At 42.2% G+C, this 13,016-nt stretch overlaps 1 protein-coding gene across 1 annotated transcript in view; it reads right to left on the reverse strand.

Moving 5' to 3' along the window:
• Window positions 1-7,260, reverse strand: part of GET3 (guided entry of tail-anchored proteins factor 3, ATPase) — a 468,165-nt gene extending 460,905 nt beyond the window's left edge. The window contains exons 1-2 of the mRNA XM_044082390.1: window positions 7,249-7,260; window positions 6,609-6,800 (exon numbers count right to left, since the gene is read on the reverse strand). Coding sequence (XP_043938325.1) covers window positions 6,609-6,800; window positions 7,249-7,260 — 204 coding nt within the window. The remainder of the gene's footprint in view (window positions 1-6,608; window positions 6,801-7,248) is intronic.
• Window positions 7,261-13,016: the final 5,756 nt, after the last annotated feature.

A 13,016-nucleotide genomic window follows, 5' to 3' on the forward strand; every position in this document is an offset into this window, starting at 1 on the left:
TTTTTTGTTTGAGGAGTTCCATGGTATGTTGCTGAAATTGTAGCATATGGAACTGACAATTTAGTGCTCTGATAAGCAAGATTAGCAGAGGTGTATACTTTTTTACCCCATCTGTCTCCCTATCTGAGGGGGTGGGATTCTTAGAAGTTGCTCTAATTCCTTTAGGCCTTTGAGAAATGACCTCAGGGTCAGCAGTAGAATGTTTGAAAAGAAATTTGAGAGAGTCAGAGACTCTGTAGTACCGGTCAGGTTTCCTGGGAGCAGGAGGGAGGATGTCAGGAGTCAAACTAGATTCCATGAAAACATCATCCACAATATCGAGGACAGAAGGAATGGCCAAGGGTCTGTGCTGTGGAAGATCTAAATTTCCTGAGTCTCTTGACTGAGGGTAGTCCTGACATTCCCACTGGAAATGCTCCCTTAAAGTATAAAGGGTTTCCCCAAAGGAAAAGTCCTTGGGTGGAGAGACTGAAGCAATGGATTCCTGAGCATCAGAATCCTCATAAGCAGAGAGTGGTTGCATGTTTTCATATTCAGATGCATCACAGTCAGACTCCTGTTCAGATAAAACTACTGGGGACACAAATCTCTTTCTTTTGGAAGGGGTAGCTTGGCTTCCCCTGATCAGCATTATAAGGTCTTCCGCCATTTATAGCATTTGAGACTGGGGCAAGGAAGCAGGTGCCTGAAATTGGGTCATCAGTTTCTTGGGCGTGGTGTGTACCCTGGGCCTTAGAAACTCTGTAGTTTTAAAGAACGGTAGATGCAAAAGAAGTCCGTCTGTGTAGAGAATCGGTAGTGCGAAGTACTTCCTCGGAAGCCGGTGCCTGCTCAGCAGCTCTGGACCCATCCAAGGTAGAGACATCCATCCTTAGCTGAAGAGTTTTGCGGCATGCCAGACTCCAAAAGGGTCTGGGTAGCAGCCTGCAAATCCACAGAAGCGGGCATCAGGGGCTGCGAAAGCGCCTCACTGAGGACCGGAGAACTGACGACTGGCTTAACGGAAATGTCATTGGTAGGTTTGGAACTGTGCAGTCTGTATCGGTCTTTACCCTTATGTTTTTTTGGAAGATTTGCTGTTGGATGGCTTACCAAAGCCATGTTGGGATTTGAGGACTGTGAGTGAAAATATCTAGCAACAATAAGGGCCCGATGACATAGTTCTGGCATTGAAGAAAGCACAAAAGCGACAGCGAGGGACGTCGTGATCTGGGCCTAAGCAAGTGACGCAGTAAGAAAGAGTCTCTGTGTGGTATTTGCTTTCCACAAGCGAGACAATTAACTTTTTCTGACATCGGTTAGAGCAAGAAAAAAAGGATCTCCAATGGGGTACTTGGCTTTAGAAGACTTCAGCTTCAATTCAGGAAACAAAACTCAGGTAGCGGCCGACCAGCACTCGTGCAAACTGCTTCTGCTTTGGGCTCCTTGGCAAGAAAGACTGATTTAATGGCATCGGCTGCCTTACTTTATACTACTGACAACCTGACATCAGTCCTGAAGCAACAGCAACCGAAGCTGAAATACTACGCTTCTGGTATTCGAGCCGACTGAGGGCTACTTCCACAGGGATAACCCAAATGTGATGACTGCAACAGTGAAACAGAATATCACAATCGTATTGGACATTTGACGTGAGCGTGACCCTATCCACATTGAAGAGGTGTAGATTTGTGTGGAAGACACCGATTGGAAAACTGAAAGGCAGTGCCTGAAAGGAGCAACTCTGACTTGTTAAACTATAAATGTCTCGTTTTACCTTTTAATGGCAGATCTGATGGGGGGGGGGGGTTAACCCAAAAGTGCTTATCCTGCCATTTTAAGTTCTTACTTCTCATTTTTTATTAAACAAGAGTTTTACGATAGCCAGTCTGGTGATGGCCTTGCTTTTGTCTTTTTGTTTTTACTATTATATACACACAGACACCACAGTGCCTACATTTCTTAACACTGAACAAGACGAGGGAGAAGGGATAAAAGAACAGCAGCACCTGTTTACAATCCCCATTACACAAAATGAAAAAAACTCTGCTTTATAACATGTGAAGAAAATCACATGCCATAAAATCGGTACTATTTAAGAAAAAAAATCTTTACTTACAGTTAACTTTCTCCCTCCTCTTCCCCTTCCTTCTCCCTTCTGTTCCCCTCCCCAAAGCACTTTTAACAGTAAGGACATGAAGTAGGGCATATGCTTTAAAGTCCCTTACAAGTCCAACAAATTCTGCAAAAGTCCAATATTTCCAGATTTTCTTGTTCTGTCATATTTCACAAATATATTTATTGCATTGTAATCCCATATTAAGTTACTGGTTGTATTACTGTTAGTCTCCAAAATCATGTCTCTGCCTCATTTCCAACGTACTCTCCATTATTCTAGTCAACTCTCATGCTCCCTTCCTTCTCTCCAACATTTTCCCTTGAAAATTTTGAAAATGTTTTACAGGTCCAGTCCCTCTGTGGTTTTAATAACCAGAACAAGAAGCAGAAACTTGTTCTGTTCCACAGCTTACCCTTTTTGTTGGACAAACTTTCATATTTTCTCCTTAGCATGTACTTCATAAAAAAATAATTTTGTCCCTCCAGGGAAGAATACTTTGAACACAGCTGGATACAGCAGTTTGAATCTCACACCTGCATCTTGTCATTCCCTAAATAGTGGAATACATTTGCTCCTCTTCTGTTACTGCACAATGAGTGAAAATTCTCCACAAAGACTCTTATGTCTCCTACTTTTAGTACTTTGTCCTACTGCCATAACTTTATAAGCATCAACTCCTGCTGGTAGGATTGCATCTTTAGTATTAAAGGTCTAGGTTGCTTTTTTATAGCCAGGTTTGGAACATACATATGATGTATCCCATTCAACCAACAACTCCTGCTATGGAATACCAGTCCAGTTGCTTATTTGGGCTTTCATAAAATTAATGCAGTCTGTTCCTTCCAGCTTCTCTGTTACAAATGAAAACCTCAGGCTTTTCCTAGGTGCTCTGTCCTTTAATTCTATTTTTTTTTAAACATCTCTTCCTGAGCAGTTCATTTTCAGCCAGCTTTTTCTTCACTTTGACCTCTGACTTTTTGCAGCTTTATAATCTCATCTGAATATCTGTTTAAAGCTTCTTCCATTTTTCCAGCCTTTTGTTGTTTATGTTGATATACTCCCATCAGGGTTTTGTTTATCTTAACCAGGGCTGCATGCAGTTGTCTTGCATCATCCTGTAGGTTACTGGAAGTCATGTTTGAAGGTTACATTGTTTTTTTATTTTTTTGCTGAACAGCTGCAGAATCTTCCCCGGTCCGTGTTTCTTCCTCACTTTTTGTAGTTGATTTTTCCAGGTCTTCTGTATTTCTTTATTCCGGACATCCAGGCAGTACACTTACCAGCCAGTTACTGAAATTTACCCATAAACACAAGTCTACTTGCCTTCTCCGCTGGGTTTTTGTTTTCACACTTGGAGAGCTAAAATTAAGCAGTTACTCAATGTGCAGCCATCTTATCCCTTCAGACTGCTTTCCAGTACAAACAGGTTTGCTCCAAAATTCTGTCAGAGAAACCCAAATGCACTAGCCTGACCCTGTTACTGATAAGATGAAGAGGTTTTCTCTGCAGCTTGGAAACAAAAGACATGTATTTACCATAGTGATAAAGTAAACTCTCAGTTAACCATAACTCAAGCAATCAGGAAAAAAAAAATTTGAAGAAATACAGTACAATTTTCATGTGCTGCACTTTGTCATCCCCTCGCAGAAACATAACTTAAGTTTTTAGAGTTTTAAAAAGGAAGATGGGGATAAATTCCCACTCTCCCCAATCTAAGAACAAGTCAAACCAAACATATTTTAGGGTACAGTCACGGCCTATTTTTAATAGCAACTCTCAAGCAACCAGAAACTACTTATCCGGCATCTACCAATCCCTAAGGGTGCCGGTTAACAGAGTTTACTGTAAATCTAAATGACCCATCTCAAATCCTCTTGAACCTCTAGGACTTTTAACACATGTCCAAGTTAGCTTAGCACCAGATTCTTGCCCAGGGTCTAAGCTCCTCCCATTCTCCCTCAAACCTTTGCATCTGCCTCTCTTTTCAGACTTCTAATTACAACGCTTGGGAGGTCAGCCTCCATAAAATCCTTCCTCCAGCTTCATCTCTTACCAAGAGAAGGGGGGCTGATGGGGGAGTTTGCTACAGAGGATGGATGCAGATCATTTATATCAAGTACATAACTTCTGTATCCAAGACTATCCCATCCATCCTCTTTAAACTCCAGGACTGATGGCCAAGGATAACTTTCTGGGCAATTCAGATAAGATCATACATAACATGGCGCCCCAAAGAAAGATTTCTCTGGACACCAAATCCAACTTACAGTGACATGCAAAGGTGTGCAGAGAAGCCCAAGTTGCAGCTACACAAATATTGTCTAAGGGAGCATTTGTAAAAAACATTCAAGAGGCAGCCAAGGCTGCAGTAGAATCCGTTATCTACCATGCCAGTAGCTGCTTATCACAGCAGAACGTGTGGCTGGTGAGACACCTAGTCAGAAATTAGTTTAAAACATTCTCCGTTCCAACTTCTTTTGTGCAAAAAGAAATGAAGTATAAATTGTTTTTTTCTGAAAGGCTTAGCTGTAAGCACACCGATTCTCAACTGCCAGTTAACATCCACACAATGTAGAAGCTATGCCAATTTGCTGAAATAACTGGGGAGGGGATTGTTGACAGAATTGTTCAAAATTCACATCCATGGTCACTTCTGCCATAAATGAGGGGGTTAATTCCTATCATTACTATTTCCTTATGAAAACTATACAGCCTGAAATTCTGATACTTGACTGGCTGATGTGACTGCCACCAAAAAGATGGTGAAGCAACATAAATAATTCAATTCTGCCAATGACGGTGGTTTGAAAGAAGGCGAGGTTAGCTTCTGTACTAAAAAATTCACAATCTTCTGAGCTATCATACTCTACAGTGGATGTCTAAGGAATCAAGCTTCTAAGACTGGCTTTGCTGAAGGTATGCAAAGCCTAGGAACCGTTATGAAGACCTCTGCCGGAGGCTGCAGATTCATAGGGAGACAGGTACTAGGTGGAAGCTGAGGCTTTAAGCAACCATGTGGGGGAGCTCTTGCACTGGAGGATGCAACCTCGTGTGTTAGAGTTAACAACCAAAACCCATGGGTACCAATGTCTGACGCTGCTGGCTTAGTAATGAAGGGTGCAAACAGGCACTGGTGATGTCAAAAGGCTGACTAAGCTCTCAGCACCAAAGGTTCAAAGAAAGACACCAAAGTCAAGAGTGCTATCAAAGTGATCAGCACCAAAAGTGGGCTACGGCCACTGACCAAGACCTGGAACCAAAGGAATCATCTGCTGCAAAGGTATTAATGTCATGACAGCTGGCACTAAAGGTGAAGCTGATGACAAGAGTGAAAAAGTAGAGGGCCAGTAACAGCCATGGTGGTTGACAAGGTTTACCAACAGGATCAGCAACAATGCAGATTAGGGGGCACTAGATACCTCAGTAATCGGCACCAAACAGCCTAAAAAGAAATGGAAGAAGCTGAATCCCTGTCCACCCTGTATGCACAGCAGGATGAAAATACAACCCATCCTCATGTCTGCCTGGAATAAAGCCTCCTTCAAGAGACAATACACATTAAGGTTTATATATGGAGAAATAGATCCTACAGAGCAGACAAGAGGCAGCCTGAAGAAGTCTGGTCAGCTCTAACTCAGAGGCAAAAATGGACCAGAATTTATTTGTTCCTAGCTGCCTCTGTTATATGTTGGAAAGCAGTGGAGTGGAAAAGTGAGTATAAGAGATAAGATTCTCTGTCCTCCCTCCTTGTGTGCATTTTAAAACACAGGCGATATAGACCTGAAATGGAAACCTCTTCTGTCCTCTTGGGGGTGAGGGGGCTGGAACTGATATGAAGCAAGAGAAAGCTTCCATCTCCTCACTCTTACTCTTAGTCAACACACTTAAGGTTAAGTTTATTCCTCCTATCCTTAAGGGTGCTCTTATTAAATCCAAGACAGACCTAATACTCCATATTCAAATGCTGAGCTCCCAGGCAAGTTACACATAGTGTGTGGTAGTCCTGAGGTGGACTTGTGCATCTGTATTGTGTACACTTTTTAAATACAGCACTACCTATGCTACAATCAAAACAAGGAAGTAACTCAAGCCAAAAAAAAAAAAAAAACTCCAGCTCTCCAGCTGATGTATAAAACACAAATTCATCCCCAATTTTAGAATACTATAGCAAATATAAGAAAAAGAATAGATGCGACCAAGACAACTGAATAAATATTGAAAGATCTGAAATAAGAGAAAAATAATCTCTGCAGAAATACAGAAAAAAGTGGAAGAGTTTGGGGTAATTTTCCAGTGGTGCATCTTTTCAAGTGGCAAAAGAAATCTGAAGGCAGAAGCAAATGAAAAGCATTATGGGAGGAGGTGCAGCCTGGGAAAGTTTTTCATGACAAGCTGAACTGAGCCAAAGGTATAGGTTCTAGAAGTCAAAGATGGAGCGACTCACCTACGGTCAAACGTTAGGCTTGCTTCCCTGTTTTCTGAAAGCAGCTGAATCTCATGCTGCACTTACCATGGCAAACAGGTTGCTGTAACCATTGACCTTTGTGGGGACTTTGGAGAATTTCTGGTCGAAGGCATCTGAAATGTTGTGGGCAGGATCAGTGGAGATAATGAGGACGCTCTCCCGGACCCTGGATAACTGCACTGCAAGGCTACAACTGTGAAGATAAGAAAGAATAATTGGTACCACTACTTTATGTACCTAATTTACCAGAGCAACAAACTTCTCCTACATGCATCTATTCAGATTACTTATTTAGTTTAAACATTCATAACTAGGCAGGAGACAAAGAGAAACTTCTTCAGCTGCAAAACAAAAGGAAGAAGAGTACAACATATACTGTAATTTGGCGCATCAAAGACTCAAAGATACATAAAGTTTGCAAGACAAGAGTCATTCATTGCATGAAGGATAACCACCTTGCCAATACCCACCCCTCATAACAGGGCAAATCAAATCAGAACCTGGATGAATCAACATTGCCTTAAAGGAAGAATGAGGGTATCACTCTGTTTAATACTGCAATGGAAGATTACTGCAGAAATGGAACATTACTCCAGAGGTGGAACAAGTAAAAAAAATAAATAAATATGCTGTCCCTCCATCACATCTATTTGTTCATGGAGAGCAGAGTCTTTAGTTTGAATACTTGTGGGCCCATTATTTTTGTGGAGGTGCAGCAGAACATAGAATGCTACCAACGTTATCGCTGCACAGGAGTATATATGAGACTACAGTATAGGGGCAGAGCCTCAAAAGACCGTTTTGGTAGCTGCTGGCAACAAGTAGAAGGGCAAGGAAGCAAACGGTTAAGGAATACCTCCAAGCTGTCGCAGGTTTCACAGGATAAATGCTCTCCAACAGGACACAGCACTGTGCCTGTAGGTCAGAGTACTGCACAAGTTCTAAATTAGCCTCACACGGAAAATGGCAAGTTCATCATTCAGATCTCAGCACTGTAACAGGACATGCGACACAAATGTGGCACACAAGTTTTTTTGCTCCATGACTGAAAAAGTCATCATTGCCTGGGGCCAAAGCAACTTCACCCCATCCAATGAAACACAAACTAGTATGAAACTTACAGGACATTTGGAGAGAAGTCAAAATTGTCACTCAAAAGTACATGAAAAAGAAACAAGCCCAACTTGTCCGGCTATTCCTCCTGCTCACACTCATCTAAGAGTTGGATCTGCACTAGACAATACTCCTTGTTCACTGCAATGTATAAATGCTTATGATCAGTTATCAAATTAAAAGGTTAGTACATTTCACACTGGTAGAATCATTACTTTAACTTAATCAGCAGACAATAGTCACCCAAGACCAAAGCATAACTGTGCTGTGCAACACTGGGGAACTAACAACATAAACACTTGCTGCATCATGGACTTAAAACACTTGCTTATAACAGAAATTGTTCCAATTATTCACTGCTGCAATGGCCTGTGGGTGTTATCCTACCATGGAAAAAGCAATTGGCAAGATTCCAAAAACTTTAACACCTCCCACATCACTCCAGCTGATTATAGGCAAAGCCGTTTTTGGAGGAAACTATATAAACAGCCAGAGTGACTAAAATCTGCAGGACTTTCTTACCCCTCAAGCTAAAACGGGGAACACATCTTGAACAACCCAAAATATAAAATAAAAACATATTCCAAAGAAATGCTATACAAGAAGGCAGGTGGTGGGTGGGTACAGTTACTGTAGCAGTGAAGAATTCAAACATCTACTGTTAGAGGCAAGTGCAACTTCTATGACTGCACTGTGTTCAACACTCTCATTACTACAGTAGCCTATGGATAGACTATAACAGCTTATCCAGCCTAGCAGAAAGGTCCAGGGGCCCCTGGAGAATGGTCCTAGCAAAGCCTGCTCAAGTCCTGAAAAACAGACTACAGTTTGTAGTGCTTTGTAAATGTATGGATGGAGGGCCAACTGCTGCCTCTAGAGTCTACCCCTTTCTAGTATGCCATCACAGAAGCTAATGTAGTATAATGTGCCTCAACACTGCCTGGAATGGATTCTCCTTAAGGAATGCAACAAAAAACAATAGCAGAGGACCACCACCTGGAAATAATCTGTTTAGACATGGTTTGACATTTCTTAGTCCTAGAATAGGAAACAACTGATTAGCTTCCCAAAAGGACTTAGTTCTGTCAAGATATTATCAGAGCTGCCCATGTATATCCAGAGTGCAGAGTCTTCTCCGCCCTGTTTTTAGGATGTAGACATGGAACAGGGAGACTAATGGCTTGATTCAATGTCAGCTCTGAAACAACTTTCGGCATAAAGCAGGGGTTCATGCGCAGAGTGACTCTGTCTCTATGGAAAACCAGGACAGGGTTCTCCCACTGTGACAGCCTGTAACTCAGCCTTCTTGCAGATGTCAAAATAATCAGAAGAGCAGTTTTCCAGGTAAGAAACCTTACCTTAAGTCAGCCTGACCGGCAGGTTCAAAGGTTGACAGTTTTTCTAACATAAAACCGAGATCTCCCAAGGAGGAGGAACCTGTCTACAAGAAGGTCTCAGGTGTAAAAAGCCTTTTAGAAATGGTTTGACAATAAACAGAGAAGAAAGACAGGGATCATTGGGCTAACATGCTGAAATGGCTGTAAGGTGTTATGTTCTTAGAGGCATAAGAGAGGCCAGAAAACAGTAACTTGCACAAACATTTCAGCACCAGTGCTAAAAAAAAAAAAAAAAAAAAAAAAAAAAAAAAAAATCACAGATGGGTCCCATGTCATTGAATAGGCAACAAGAAAATTTCTTCCACTTTCCAATATAGGATTTTTTTAGAAGAAAGCCTTCTTGCCGGTCATATCTGCTGCATGTCCTCATGCAAACAGGAGCCTAAAGGGTATCAAAATTAAATCATTCAAGTAGTCAGCTGAAGATGTTTGATATGTGGGTATATCAGACTCCCCTAGTCTTGTGTGAGTAGATTCAATCTGTGAGGATGCTTGCCATAACTGCTCCTGGCCAATTTCATAAAAAGAGAGAAACAATTTTGCCTTGGCCAGAAAGGAGTCACCACAATTATTTTTGGATAGTCTTTCTGAATCTTCACAATTTCCCTGGAAATTATTGGAAAGGGTGGAAGTGAATATAAGAACATCCCTGACTAAGGGAATGAAAGAGCATCTGTTTTCCCAGTCTGCTGGAAGGGAGCCCTGGAATAGAATACTGTTTAGTTGTAAGTTTTAAAAGGAGGCAAACAGATCTACTTGAGATATTCCCTACATCTGGATCAATTCCTGAAGACCTCTGTATTGACTTTCCACTGGGGATAGTCTATCTGCCACTGTTTTGCTCTGATGGTATGCAAGATTCTTGAAGAATTAAGGAGTGTTGTTGTAGCACTAATTCCCAAGTTATTACTGCCAGTCAGCACAGAGGTATGACCTTGTGCCCCCCCCCCCCGTCTGTGTATATACCATATCACTACGGTGTCTTCTGTCATGATCTGTAGAGGACCTTGCCCAAAAGAAGATGCAGAGACTTTACTGCATGAATTACAGCTAACATTCATTTCTTTGATATTGACGTGCTTTCATCTGTTTGAATAGTCACACAGCCCTTGCACTTTCACACCCACTGAAACTGCTCCCCAAGCAAAATCTGAGGCAATCTGTCAGTACAGACTATGCTGGGGTGGGTGAGAAAAAGGAAGACTTTGGGATTGTGAGCCATCTAATGCCTCCACAAATGCAATTCTGATTTAATGAGGCCCAAAATTGGAATCGGAAACTACAAAGGATGAGAATGCTGGGTCTACAAGTTATTGAATTGAGGTACCACTAAATATTTTTCTCATGTGTAACCTGGAAGGGAATCACGAAAAATCACAGAAGCCATTAGGTCTAACACCTGAGAAATTCTCTAACAGTAGCTTAAGTGTGACAAGAAAGGCTCAGGAAGACTTCCAGATACAAATCCACCTTCTCTTGGAGGAAGGAAAGCCTTCTGAGAGAGTTTTTATTAGGCAACTCGTTTGTTAAGGAGTCCTGATAACTGGGAAAAGACTGCACAGATATGCAAGTCATCTAAAGCATGAATGTAGATACCCTGCTGACAACCTAAAGGGTAATGCAGGAATTTATAATATGACCTCAGTGCTCAAATTCTTAGAAATCTCTAAGTTGCTTGCTATTGGAATGTGATAGCAATTATCTCAGAGGTCTAAAGTTACCTTAAGACTCCAATCTGAGACTGGACCTGACACTGTTTGACAGGACAAATTGAACTTCGGAATCTTACAAAAAGAATGCAAGAAGACAGGTCCAAAATCTGTCTTAAAAAAGTCTTCCATCTTTGGAACAGATACATTGTGGAAATAAAGTCCTTTCTTCTATGATCTGCAGGAACATGCTCTATGACTTGCATCTATGGTTGAGGGGGATTTTCTGACCATTACCAACTTTAATGCTCCTGATTCACCTTCAACGTCCATTTGTCTGAAACAAACTGCTGCAAAAAAGGAGAACTAGAGTGAGTTTCTATGAAAGAGGAAGAGATGCTGGGGGAGTGCCCTGGTTTCTAGCATAGTCATTCTGAGTAGGCACCTGACCCTTATTTGAAACAAGGTACTTTCTTTTAGGTTCATAAGGGCCTTTTTAAGCGTAGCCATGCATCCCAAATCTCTGGCAAGTTCTGCTACCCTTGATAAGTGTAAGCAGGGTCTTGGGAGATTAAACATTTACATGCAGGTGCCTGGGAGATGAACATTTACAGGTTGCCTATGTCCATTAGAGACATAGGTGGCAAGCCAGTGATGAATTTCCTATTCCCCATTCAATTGTCCAAGTTACACAAACTGGGTTAGGGAGGAATTCTACTTCATATGGATGGGGAGCCTGTTCCAGAGACAGGGTAACCTCTGGGATACATACCTGTCTCTTCAGCAGGGTCTATTTACATCACAGGCATGGTTTAAGTCTTCAGAACAAGTAATTCTGATGCTGTTTGTTTTGCTGATATGCAGAAAGCCCGTCACAGCAGGGACTCACAATGCCCTGTATGCCAGACACAGACTTCCCCTCAAAAGCCTGTATGAGACAGAATACCAGGATAGGACCATTTGGGGGATTTTCATTAGTTCCCTCCTGCCATCCCTTAGGTATCAGTTGGAAGAAGGCACAGTTAAGTTTGATTTGTAGTGAAAGAACCTGGGGAGCCGAAAAATACTAGACATCTTCTAAATTTATTTACCTCTCTCATCCCATTGTTTGAGGACCTGCATAGCAGAAGGGCTAGTTAAAAACCACACAAACTGAGGAGAATTCAAAATATCTGACTTTAAATTATCTGAAAACTTTTGATTACGTACCCACACACACTTTCTAAGGCAGGTTTGAAAACGTGACAAATTAGTAACAATCTGTTTCAAGTAAGATTTACTTTCAGGAGGTAGGGCAGCAGAAAATTGTCACATTTCAGCATCAACTTCCACATATATCCCTGGTAGTCAAGAATTCTAAAGGTTGAATTAGAGGAAGAAGAAAATCTCTTGCCCAGTCTATCCAGCAGCTTACGCCATCTCCAGGAACTGGTCCAGTCTATCCAGCAGCTTACGCCATCTCCAGGAACTGGTCCAGTCTATCCAGCAGCTTACTCCATCTCCAGGAACTGGTTCAGTCTATCCAGCAGCTTACTCCATCTCCAGGAACTGGTCCAGTCTATCCAGCAGCTTACTCCATCTCCAGGAACTGGTCCAGTCTATCCAGCAGCTTACGCCATCTCCAGGTACTGGTCTAGTCTATCCAGCAGCTTACGCCATCTCCAGGAACTGGTCCAGTCTATCCAGCAGCTTACTCCATCTCCAGGAACTGGTCCAGTCTATCCAGCAGCTTACGCCATCTCCAGGAACTGGTCCAGTCTATCCAGCAGCTTACTCCATCTCCAGGAACTGGTCCAGTCTATCCAGCAGCTTACGCCATCTCCAGGAACTGGTCCAGTCTATCCAGCAGCTTACGCCATCTCCAGGAACTGGTCCAGTCTATCCAGCAGCTTACTCCATCTCCAGGAACTGGTCCAGTCTATCCAGCAGCTTACTCCATCTCCAGGAACTGGTCCAGTCTATCCAGCAGCTTACTCCATCTCCAGGAACTGGTTGGGGTGGTAAGGAATCTGCTCACAGCAGCTTACTCCATCTCCAGGAACTGGTTGGGGTGGCAAGGAATCTGCTCACAGCAGCTTACTCCATCTCCAGGAACTGGTTGGGGTGGTAAGGAATCTGCTCACAGCAGCTTACTCCATCTCCAGGAACTGGTCCAGTCTATCCAGCAGCTTACTCCATCTCCAGGAACTGGTTGGGGTGGTAAGGAATCTGCTCACTTTAGAAGCAGCTGGGGAGATAACTACTGAATCTGCAACATGAGAAAAATACTTAATTGAATAAGAGATTTTACAGTT

Source organism: Protopterus annectens, chromosome 9.part0, assembly GCF_019279795.1.
Source record: "Protopterus annectens isolate FY-2018-M chromosome 9.part0, PAN1.0, whole genome shotgun sequence".
NCBI lineage: Eukaryota > Metazoa > Chordata > Ceratodontiformes > Protopteridae > Protopterus > Protopterus annectens.